General features: G+C 34.9%; 1 protein-coding gene across 1 annotated transcript in view; it reads right to left on the bottom strand.

Moving 5' to 3' along the window:
- The window catches only part of Khdrbs2 (KH RNA binding domain containing, signal transduction associated 2), a 363837-nt gene that overhangs the window by 298220 nt on the left and 52658 nt on the right, over window positions 1–12959 (bottom strand). The window contains exon 2 of the mRNA XM_057751463.1: window positions 3229–3356. Within this exon, the coding sequence (XP_057607446.1) occupies window positions 3229–3356 (128 nt within the window). The remainder of the gene's footprint in view (window positions 1–3228; window positions 3357–12959) is intronic.

The following is a 12959-nucleotide window of genomic DNA, read 5'->3' as shown; positions in this document are numbered from 1 at the left end:
TGAACTTGTTCACACTGGGCTTCATTATCTAAGTTGATGAGTATGACTGACCAGGTCTGTTTCTCAAGAGGGCACCAGATCTCATTACAGATGGTTGTGAGTCACTATGTCGTTGCTAGGAATTGAACTCAGGATCTTTGGAAGAAGAGTTAATGCTCTTAACTGCTGAAACATCTCTCCAAACCCAAATTCAATTCCCAGTACCCACATGGCAGTTCATAACTGTCTGTAACTCCATTTTAGAGGTTCTGACATCTTTACAAAAATGCATATAAAATAAAGTTAAATAAATTATTTAACAAAAAAGTTATTACAGTGAACCAAATTAACATCTGACACTGTTATCTCTCCTTGTGGAGAATGCAGCAAATATGTCATCTCACTCTTCTTTTTCAAGATTCCTAACTACACTTATATAAATCTTGTCACCAAAATAATAAAAACTGTCCATTAAAATATCTGGTAATATGCCTATTTTCTATAAATTATATCAATAAAAATAATGCTATCTCTAGATAAGTCATTATTAAAATGATTCAACAGCATTCATATAGTTTCTCTAATTTAAGATATTAAGCTTCTTACAATTCCTTGTGGTTTTCAACTAAGTTAGCAAATTAGCCTGAAATTGGAGACTAATTGAAACAAAATCTATCTGAAAAAGGTCATGTAGAAAAGTCATGATAAGGTCATTTCCCTCAAGAATTCCCACAGTTCTTTATTGCCCTTTGTTTGAAAGGACTGTGCCATCAATACCTTAATTACTGGTGCAAACAGACAGCAGGCATCAAGGCAAGGGAACAGTCTCAGAGAGTTGCAAAATGCAGGTCATTCTGGAAAGCCCAACCACAAAGGATGAGACACATTTTAATAACGAGGGCTAAATTTTATATCCATGTCACTGCTCAGTGTGTCCTAGTACTAAAACACTTCATGAATGTACAGGAGCTCAATTTCAGTGTTCAAAATGCATTTTTTTCTGATATTCTGTGAGAAGTGTCAATAAATCTTCAGAGGGAATCAATACATTGTAATAAATAAAGTGAGCTTTGAAAAGATTATAGAACATGATAAAACAGGGTGTGTTTGGGAAATATGATTTTATTATTGTGTTATAAAAACCAAATAGGCTAACATTGATAGGTGACTAAATAAAATAGAATGAAATAGACAGCCTCTTTCATAGTATTCTCTCTTTTGATAAAGGAATCTAGAGTTTCATCTGTGTGGTAAATAAATGGAACACATATTGAATGAAAATATTAAAAGGACCTGCAGGATATTCAGTAATTTAAAAGACTGAGGGTTTTCAGAAGCCTGAGTTGTCATGAGACTACTTTACATACTACTACCTTAATGCTATCATCTTTCAAATTCTTCCACATTTTACATGAGAAGCAACACAAACACATTAGCATATTCAGACAAATTAAAACTATCACTATTCAAAAAAGGGAGCAAAATGTACACTAAAAATCACTCTCAGTAACAAAAATACTGTTTAAAAAACCCGCAATAGTCCAGCTTTCTTCTCTGTAGCACAAATGTCATGTATTCTTTAGCATTCCAATATTAACCCTAATTTAAGCATTCTAATTCCAAAATATCTAAGCAAAAAAGAATTTCCAAATTTTTTCTTTGCAGATCTCCAAATTAATTAGGAAACTGTACAGCACATAAAAATGTGATGCCACGCCGGGCGGTGGTGGCGAACGCCTTTAATCCCAGCACTCAGGAGGCAGAGGCAGGCGGATCTCTGTGAGTTCGAGGCCAGCCTGGTCTACAAGAGCTAGTTCCAGGACAGGAACCAAAAAGCTACGGAGAAACCCTGTCTCAAAAAATCAAAAAAAAAAAAAAAATTGGGATGCCAAGTAATATCTCTGTTTCAACAGTTGTCATTATGGTTCAATTGTGGACTCATATTCAGCATTAACAATACACACACATTTCTGTCTCTGAATGTGTTCCATTTTGTCAGTGACCTTGGGCCAGAGACAAAAGAGAAGCATTCCACTGTCATGCTTTCAGAAACCCAGACTGACAAGTGTCATCCCAAGGGACAGTATGAAGTCATGCCATATTTACTACTAGATTAAGGAAAGAACTCTCTATTTGCAAATATAATTGTTTAATAAAACTACTGATTTCTTCTTCATAGTCTACATTGCTATCATAATCAATTGCTATGCACTAAAACCCTTCATACACAGTCATATGATGGTCCCATTTGATATTCACAAAAATCAAATGACATTTATGACAAAAACATATTCCCGGTGCTCATGCACTTCTTACAATAGACTAAATCTGGTTTAACAAATTAAAACCAATACTTATTTGCTCCTTAAAAATAGCATCTGAAAGCTAAATTTTACGGTTTGTTGATATAATGGCTTTTTCCATATTTTAGGTGACTGTAAAAAAAGCATTTGACTTAATTATATTTCCTACAGTTTATCACACTAAAAGACAATTGGTAAACTATAACATTCATATATTCATTTCTGTAATCTTTATTTAGTAAAATAATTATATGGTCCTTGCTTTAGATTCACACATTAGAAACTATTATCAGATTGATTTATTTAAACTATTTTTGATTTTTTCATTTATTTGCCAAAATAAAAACCCTTTTTATTCACTGAAATTAATTAACATTGCCCATAAAACCTTGTCAAAGAAAGCTATATTATATGTTATATTATATTATAATCAATCACTTATGAGTACAAAAGTACGTAGAGATCTAATACTGGAAACAATACCGTAATTAGTTTCAAAAAAGAAAAGAACATAAAAACCCAGAGACCAGTAACACACTGTTTCCTGAATATAACAATTCTCTAGTGATTAACTAATATTGTATATTTTCTATTATCTTTTATGATAAGTTTGTGTGTGCGTGTGTGTGTGTTTGTGTGTGTATGTATGTGTGTGTAATCTAGAAGCACACTTAATCATGTTGTGTGCATAACTGGACAAATTGGTAAGTCACTGCCCTGCTGAAATAATGATTAAATTATGCAATTATGCTTTCCATCTCCAAAATAAAAATGGACTAAGCTTATCACTTTACTTTCAGTTTTTCCTGCTCTTTTGGTAGCATGTATTTGTTATATTCATATAGCAAACCCTTAAATTTTTATTAAAAAGAAGCAAATGAAGACCAAGACATTTATCATTTTTGTGCAAACACACTGACAACGAACAGCATGCTGCATGCAGTACCTTTGGGTATTGTTTCACAGGGATCAATACTCTTTCAGAAAGCTTTATGTTTTTGTTGCTGATGACATCGAGATATTTCTTTTCTTCATCTTCCTTTTTTCCATCTGAACCTTGAAATTTCTCAATTTCTGAAAGAATAAATAAAAAAACAAAACACAATTAAGTGAAATGAAACATAAGCCACCAAAGTACGATGAGTGTTTCTTCTAGTCCATATAAAATTTGAATAATTTTGATGAAGGCTGAAACTGCACCGTGCAATCAGCTATGTGAATACTGCTATATGGAGACCTCTGCTAACAGTAACTAATAGGTAATAACGCAACACAGCTGTAGCTACTGTGAACAAAATGATCCACTTAGCTGCCGTAGGTAGCTTCTATTAAGATACAAGAAAACTATGTCCTCTGACCGCGTAAAACACCTACACATGTAGCTGTCCTGGGAACAGAGACTAGCGCAAAACATATTTTAAGTTTATATTATTTTTTTTTACTTGCAATGATTTCTAAGAAAAGAAAATATTTTAAAATAATAACAATCCAGTTCTAAAATACAGCAACAATAAATTAGATATTATTATATTATAAACATCCTTAAAATCGATCTTAAAGGGGTCATATGAGCTATAAAGATTGTAATCAGCAAATTTTAAGGAAAATGCTTATTTTGCCCTTTAAGAATGTTCCAGAGAGGCTATTCTAAATATAATTATACAACTTATTCATTTTAAGATTTTCATTAAAAATATGGGTCTTTATTATGCCTACCAGAGATAGAACAGAAAACTGAAAGGGTCCTGGTTTCATACAGTATGTATTCAAATGAGGAAAACAAACATATGCATAAATATGTGGGGAGAGGAAATACACACGACCAAACTACTAAAGGTGTTCATGAGAGTAGAGTCAAGGGATGCAGTCTGGGTGGAAAACCTATTAGAGTCAATCAGTTCAGGTCTTGATGTTAAAGAGTGAATCTTGAGGACAGACAAGAAAGACTAGCAGCTGAACAAGGAGCAACCTGGATTGGCTGAAGAACAGCAAAGAAAGGAGTTTGTTGGGACGATATCGGACAGATAATGTAAGATCCTGTAGACAGGAGATGATTTCTGATCTCTCTCTCTCTCTCTCTCTCTCTCTCTCTCTCTCTCTCTCTCTCTCTCTCTCTCTCTGTGTGTGTGTGTGTGTGTGTGTGTGTGTGTGTGTGAATATACTTGGAAGCCAGTGGACAGTCTTTAGTAAAGAGGAGGGGACAGCCAAATTTGCCTTAGCCCTGCAGTCATTGTTAACCATTTGGTCTTGAACACATGATCCTCCTGACTCAGCCTCACTAGTGCTGGGCTTACAGGCATACCCTGCACCAGGCTCACAGATTTCTAGCCATCTAGTTGGAAAGTGATACTAAGGCTGAAAAAATCAGGCAAGAACTAGATGGTGAAGCAAAGGATCAGCAGAAGCTGGAGTCATCTTCTGGAAAGAGATATACTTGGGATGTAGAAAATCTGTTCTCACTATTTTTTATCAATTATTATCATATCTTCTATAAATAATTATTGTCTTGTTCTTTGCCAGCTTTACTCTACAGTCCCCAAATGTTGACTAGTGCATTTATGAATAGGAATATTTTTTACTTTTGTTACAGATGCAGCAAACCCTTCTGATCATAGTGTTTTGTAGAGAGAAAAAGTGATGATGGACATTAAGATGGGCATTGAAATATATATTAATTCAATTGCTTTTAATGTCTGGCTACTCAAAAAGTTTAAGATATATACTATTTATTATATAAAGGTATCAAATGAATATTATATCATTAATTTTTTTAACCTACCAATTTACAAAAATGTTTTTCCAAAGCTTACAGAAAAATTACTAACACCTTCCAATTACAGATGTGTTGACTTCCATTTTGTCATGTATACAACTTCAGGCATCTTTCCATAATTTTACATTGCTTACTTATACAAAGCTTTGTTGGAGAGTTTGAACATGTGTATTGAATTTATTAGTTTTTCGCTAAAATTTCACTTAAGCCAAGTGTCTTACTGAAAAGAGTTAAAGTAAGTTATACATGCACTGGTTACTACTTAGCATGTTGGCATCAGGTTTCTACTGTCCTGCTTCATCATTATGTGTCATCGGTATAATAAGGGCTAACTTTAAACTGACTTCTTTATAAGTCTCAAGAAGCTCTTTCTTCAGATTTTTCCTACCTGATATCCTTTTACAACCAGAAAAGTGGCAACTTCAAGTAAATGCTCTTCATTAACATAATCTGTGATGACAATGAACTTCTGATCAATGTTCCTGGTACTTGAACTTTTCTAGCATTTTATTTTCTACTCTGTGCAGGAGAACTGTAACATGAGACACACTGAAACTCAAACTAGTCCCAATCTGTTACATGAATGGCTTCTTTGTCAGTGTGTCACAATAAGAAACTGAATTTGTCTGACATTCTTTGCCTCCCCTAAAACTCCAAGTTGGGCTTTTTTAGACACAATTTGGTCATTCTATGGTTAATTCTAATAATGTTCCTATCAGGAAGAAGAGCTAAATGAAATTCCATTTTCACTCCTCTTTCTTAACAATTCTGCAATTTCCCTTGGAAACTCTTGCTATTTCTTTAGTCCTTGTGACAGATTCATTCACTTATCTTTTCCCCCTTGACATATCAGTGTGAGCAAGAGCTCAATAATTATGTGTCATCCACAATGCCACAAAATGGTATAACCAAATCCTGCCCAGTTTCAAAATCAGAGATTTCAAATTTATGCAGCCCCTTTTCTTATTTTAAATATTTTTGTTTTCAATTTATTTGCATTCATATATTTAAAATAAATGTTTGAATTTTTACTCTTTACTGTGTTAGTTAATTATTTATCATACTATAGATTGAACATGGTCTAATGTACAATACTAGGCAAATAAGGTGTATCTCCAGCCCTCTTTTGTTTATTTATTTTTACTTTAAAGTATGATCTTTGAGATTCCACAATGTCCTGAACTCACTCTGTATTCCACAGTGGCCTTAAAAATAAGATAGTCTAGCCTCAGCCTCCCAAAGACCTTGTACACAGTCATGCAACAGCAGGACCAACTTAAAATAATCATATTTTTTTTATTTCATGATTAAGGCATATGGTCTATAACATTTAGAGAACATGGTTACTCATAAATTTCAAAAGTGCACTAATTAGAGAGTAGTGTATAGAGAAATAAAAAAACAGATAGCATCTATTTAATGTCAATCAGTATATTATGGGATATAACATTTAATATACTAGGGGTAATGGTTTTAACTCTTAAGGTGGCAAAATTTTTTGTGTATCTTTCTTCTTCTTTTTTATTTATTTTTATTGAGCTCTACATTTTTCTCTGCTCCCCTCTCTGCCTCTCCACTCCCCTTCAACCCTTCCCAAGGTCCTCATGCTCCCAATTTACTCAGGAGTTCTTGAAGATGACAAAATTTTTATATTTTATGTTGTCTTGCTTGGTTTGCCAGTGAATATATTCATTCAATAATTTCTATTGCTAACACTGTAGAACCTGGGTGATGGGGAAACCCAAAGGACTATTCCTTTATCGTATCTTCATCCACATAATGATTTGCTGGCATCCAAAGAAGGCTATAGACGAAAGCAATGCAAAGGAAACTTTCGCTTCTGCTCTTCTATTACTTTATTTACTGCCATATAAATTCCATAAATATGATTTCCACAGGTTTTATTATATTTTACAAACATCCTTATCTGTGTTTTAATCCAATTTTTATATTTTAGTGGAAATCTTAGTATCTGAGGTGATGCGTGCAGATTAGTTGTGTACAGAATTTCAGAAATTTCATTTCTTGTTTTATAAGCATTGTTCAGCATCAAATTATAGAAATGGAGAGTGGCAGAGACTTTTTTGCCATATTAGTTTCTTTTAAAATGTACTTTACCTGTTAATTGTACACTTTTTCCATAAGGCTTTCAAGCATCCATAGTGCCATTCATTTGTCTTTCTTCCCCCTCTCTCTAGATTACCCTTATGCCCTCCTCTCCATGTAAACCACCATTGTAGAGATTACAGAGCTTCTCCTTGACATTTGTTTATGTACATGTGTTTTGATCAGACTTTTTCCTAGTATTCTATCATGCCATCCTTCATGTTTTCTATTCATGTCAACCCCTGTCAGTGTTACTGGTACCCTTGTAAATCTCCAGCTGTTTTCATACACTTTCCCATCATCTCTGTGCCAGCTTACATATCTATGAACAATGTCATTCTTCCCAATATTTTTTGTTTTCACTGTTCTTCTTTCATATGTCATTTATCATTTTTGCTTTGATAAAATCTCCCTGTGCAGCCTGAGCTGGCAGCCAGCTCCTAGTCCTCTTTATTCAGTCTTCTGAGTGCCATGTTTACTGGCACCAGCCTGCTTTAGTTGTAATTGCTGACTCATCAAAACACATGCACATATACAAATGACAAAAAAAAAAATTAAGCAATCTGTACAACCAATGTGAATTAAGTTAACTGAACTATCATACAACCCAAAAGTTACAATGTGAATGGCAATATAATCTAAAACTCGATCTGTTAAAATATTAGTACTCAAAGTGAGGAATTATATTAGGAAGTTGAGCTCTTGATAGAAGATTGATTTGTGAACACTGTATGCAAATGAATGAAGTTAAGGCTCTTATAATGAAGGGACTGAGGGCAACTGTCACAGCTAGAAAGCCCTATAGAAAGTGGGCTTCACCAGACACTGAATCTGTCATGACCATGATCTTGGTCTTCTTACCCTACACAACTACTGGAAAAAAGTTCATATGTTTGTCTGGGCATACCTCCAACAGAATTGGAATGAGAATCCTAAAAAAGATGCTAAAAAAAAAAAAAAAAAAGACAATTTTTTTTTTTTAGGATTCTAAGATCATCTAATAAAAACCCCCAACACCAGGCATGACAAGCCCTCTTTTGAGTTGCTGGTCAGGGTGGTCAAAGAGACTCCCAAAACATACTGTCTATTTTTATCACCCTTGGTTGCCCCCACCCCCAGAAGTGGATGGTAAGTCCCTGCTGGTGATGCTTGTACACAGGTTCTAGAGCTGGAACTGACCTGAAACCATCCTCCCTGCAGATTAGCTTGCAAGGTAACAGAGGGCACCATTAAAGCTCTCAATGAAAAGAAGCAACAACAGTTCTACCTATGTATGATGCCTCTGAACCATAACAATGAGTAGCATCAAACTATAAAACTAAGGTCGTAGTAGTATCCAGGTCAAGTGAAGTCATGGATGGACCTTGAAGGATAACCTACAACCACTACTTTACTAAACCAGCATAATCTTTCACTACATTCTATATATTTGTGTTTATACACTATGGTGGTGTGACAGAAAATGGTCCCCAAAGGAAATGGATTTATAATGAACTGTTGCCTTGTTTAAACAGGTGTGGTCTTATTGAATGAAATATGGTATTATAAAGATGGGCTTTGAGGTCTCATATATGTTCAAATCATGCCTAGTGAGAAAGACAGTTTCAGTTGCCTGTGAGTTACTGTGTAAGAACTCCCAGCTCCTTCTCTAGCATCCTGTCCGCCTACATGCTACCTTGTTTCCTGCCATGATGATAATGGACTACATCTCTGAATTGTAAGTGAGCCACCACAATTAAATGTTTTCCTTTATCAGAGTTGTCATCGTCATGGTGTCTCCTTACAGCAATAGAAACCCTAAGACATACCCACAGACACAACTCCTACAGTTCTCAACCCTCATCAAAGGAACTTATTCTTTCAAACAGATAGAGCTCGTTCCAGATGATAAAAATGAATCCAAGCACAGAGTTATGGTCCCAATGTAAACACCTACAACAACTCCTGCATGTGAGACAGAGGGAACATTTCAGAAGATAAGATAGAAAGACTGTAAGAGTCAGGGGATCAGAGAGTTTTCTGTGAGTCTATGTCTCCCAGGCATATCGGATTTCTAAACCCAGAGTCACCTACATGACTGCCTAAACATGAACTGAGTAAGAACAATAAAAACAGAATACATACATATATGTATATATATATACACACATATATATATGTATACATTCACATACACATACATATACACAAATGCAATAGCAGCCATGAATTTAAAGAAGAGTGGGGAGGAGTATATATGAGAGCTTGGAGAGAAGAAGGGGATGAATGTTGTATTTATATTATAATCTCAAAAAAAATCTTGATATGAAATGATATTGAATGTGTTCTTGGGGTTTACTTTTCCAGAACATTTTGTGCACTGTTCCTCATTTGATGTATGAATGCATTCTCTGCCAGGTACTCATAGTTCTAACTTTTAAACAGAAAAGAAGCAAACTTATGTATATGTGAATTTCTAGGCAAAAATTTATTTAAAAACAAGGACAAACTTAAAAGTCAAACACATTTCAAATTAATATAATACAATTTTTAAGACCTATTTAAATGAAAGCAAAAAAGCTACATTTTGACAAAAGAATGTGGGATTATTCTGGGGGGAAAGCAAGTTTTTTTCTAAACATAACATTGTATATATTTAGGAAGGAACACTGTCAGTTTCAGTGTTTTTATAATTTAAGCTCAAAGAAAACCAAAATTAAAAATAAATGTTTAAAAGATCTAACTTTATAAAAAATGTCTAAAAGCAATTTTTGACTATTTAGAAAAGAATATTTGGTTAGCCAGTAGAATTTTTATTATAAACTACTAAAATCAACTTCTATTTACAGAGATAATGCTGTTTGATTCATCTTCAAATTACAGCAATTTACTCTAAATGAGCTACCCTCGACATATTCGCGCTGACAACCCACTCCTGTGTCAAGACAGTGGGAAGCACAGCCAGACTCTGTTTGTACTTCAGAACCTCCATGTGAAATTTCCATGATCACTGTCACAGTCAGGCAACTGGCACCCCAGAGCCTAAATTCGGAATAAAGGAATAAATGCTCTGTGTATTCATTTTAAATGGAAACGTACAACCAACAAAACAACATAAAAATAATTTACCATAATTTTACTTCGTTGTCATTTATGAGAAAGATGTAAATTTTAACACTTATTATTTTTTTGTTGAAAATAATTTTTTTCATACAGTATAGTCTAATCAAGGCTTTCACTCCCAAAGCTTCTTTCAGATCCTCCTCACTTAACCACCTACTCAAATCCACACTTAAAAACCCTGTAACCCATTAAGATGGAAAATCTAAAAGAAATGGACAAATATTACAAAAATAACCTTTCTACCAAAAGCAATTTACAGAATCAATGCAATCTCCATCCAAATACCCACAACATTCTACACAGAAATAGAAAAATAAAGTCCTAAAATTTATATCGAACAAGAAAAGACTTCAGAGAGCCAAAGCAATTCTTAGGATAAAGAATCCTAGAACCCATTCCCTTTGGTTAGATACCTTGCTCAGTTTGGATATAGTGGGGAGGGCCTTGGTCCTTCCTCAGAGCAATGTGCCTTGTCCTCTCTGAGGAGTGGATGGGGGTCTAGGGCAGAAGTGGAGGGAGTGGGAGGAAGGGAAGGAGTAGAAACTGTATTGTTGTGTAAAATGAAAACAGAGAGTTTGCTTCTTTAAAAATAAAATAAAAAAGAAAGAATCACACACACACACTTTAATGATCAGAAAGTGATGATTTAAACAAAACCCCTGGCATGATCTCATTGCTAATACCTTTTTTTTATTATTTATTTATTAAAGATTTCTGCCTTTTCCCCGCCACCACCTCCCATTTCCCTCCCCCACCCCATCAAGTCCCCCTCCCTCATCATTCCTAAGAGTAATCCAGGTTCCCTGCCCTGCGGGAAGTCCAAGGACCACCCAGCTCCATCCAGGTCTAGTAAGGTGAGCATCCAAACTGCCTAGGCTCCCACAAAGCCAGTATGTGCAGTAGGATCAAAAACCCATTGCCATTGTTCTTGAGTTCTCAGTAGTCCTCATTGTCCATTGTGTTCAGCAAGTCCGGTTTTATCCCATGCTTTTTCAGACCCAGGCCAGCTGGCCTTGGTGAGTTCCTGATAGAACATCCCCATTGTCTCAGTGTGTGGGTGCACCTGAAAAAAATTTCCACCTCCTCCTTGCCTCCCATTTCCCTCCCCTCCCCCCACTCCTCTCCCCCTCCCCCCACTCATCTCCCCCTCCTTCTCCAGTCTGAAGAGCAGTCAGGGTTCCCTGCCCTGTGGGAAGTCCAAGGTCCTCCCCCCTCCATCCAGGTCTAGGAAGGTGAGCATCCAAACAGGCTAGGCTCCCACAAAGCCAGTTCATGCAGTAGAATCAAAACCCAGTGCCATTGTCCTTGGCTTCTCATCAGCCCTCAGTGTCCGCCACATTCAGAGAGTACGTTTTATCCCATGCTTATTCAGTCTCAGTCCAGCTGGCCTTGGTGGGCTCCCAAGAGATCAGCCCCACTGTCACATTGCTGATATCTTAATGATTATGTGAAATGATTTTATTTAAGAAGCTACCTGGTGATTTTGAACTAAAAGATCATCCAGTATTAAACAAGGGCACATTTAAAAGTACTTTATAATAAAAAATGAGTTTTTAGGCCAGGGGTGCTGGTTTACACTTGTAATCCAAAGTAAATGTACAAAGATTAGAGGTTCCGGATCATCTGTCATGACATAGTCAGTTTGAGACAAGCCTATGCTACAAGAGACCCTTTCTATAAAAGATTAAGATAATATTATGTGAACTAACAATATTAAGTGGAAAATACCTATTCTCATTTCTGGTATTTATGACTTTATCACAATATGTTGATGTGTTTATTTTCTGAGCACAGGTAGGAAAAATAACATGTTGGGTTAAAAAAAGTATAGAAATAAAAATAAATCATCCCCTTGACATCCACTCTGAGTTCCTTGGCTTACATAAAATAAAAAGAGACTTTTCTGAGCCTTAATTGTGATAATTATATAAAATGATTATATAAAATAACATTTATTCACTACTTAGACTAAGTTTATAGAAAGTTACAACCAGATGTGTGCACGAATTTGTTAGTTTATCTTCAAGAAATTTAAAAGACTAATTATATTACACATTCCTTGGGTAGAAAAATAAATTTCCCTGAATTGTCTAAAATATATTGTCATTCATCAGAAAATAACACAATTTCCCCAATTTCTTTTATGTCAATATGACTATTAAAAGCATGAATGAATATGGCATGCTTCCTATTCACCACACTCTAGGGCACAACATAAGTAATTGTTTATAGAGGAATATATATATATATATATGTGTGTGTGTGTGTGTGTGTGTGTGTGTGCTTAGTACATGTGTACATATGAATGCCAACATGGAATTATTAATTCAACATTTAACATAAATGCTTTAGCTGGACTTAAGTAAAAACAATATCGAATTATGATCTAAGCACACAGATGGAGTGAAGAGTGAATTATTATAAATATATGCTCATGTTTCAGTCTGTCAGAATATATGATTTCCAAAGGAAAAACATTTCAGCTGTGATCAGTTTCTGTTAAACTGTAAGCTTATCTGACATCTTAGGTTTGGATTTTTGTTTGTTTCCTTGGTACAAGTGCATAAACCACCATTTGGGCTTTATTCTGTATTATAAATAAAGGAGAAACAAAACATTTTTTTTGAAGCCAATATGATATAATTCTTAGTAATTTCAAAACTGTAAAACAACCTTGTATAAAATTTTTAAAAAAT

Source organism: Chionomys nivalis, chromosome 19 (assembly GCF_950005125.1).
Source record: "Chionomys nivalis chromosome 19, mChiNiv1.1, whole genome shotgun sequence".
Lineage (NCBI taxonomy): Eukaryota > Metazoa > Chordata > Mammalia > Rodentia > Cricetidae > Chionomys > Chionomys nivalis.
Note: the sequence above shows the minus strand (reverse complement) of the source record. Positions and strands in the feature narration are given on the sequence as shown.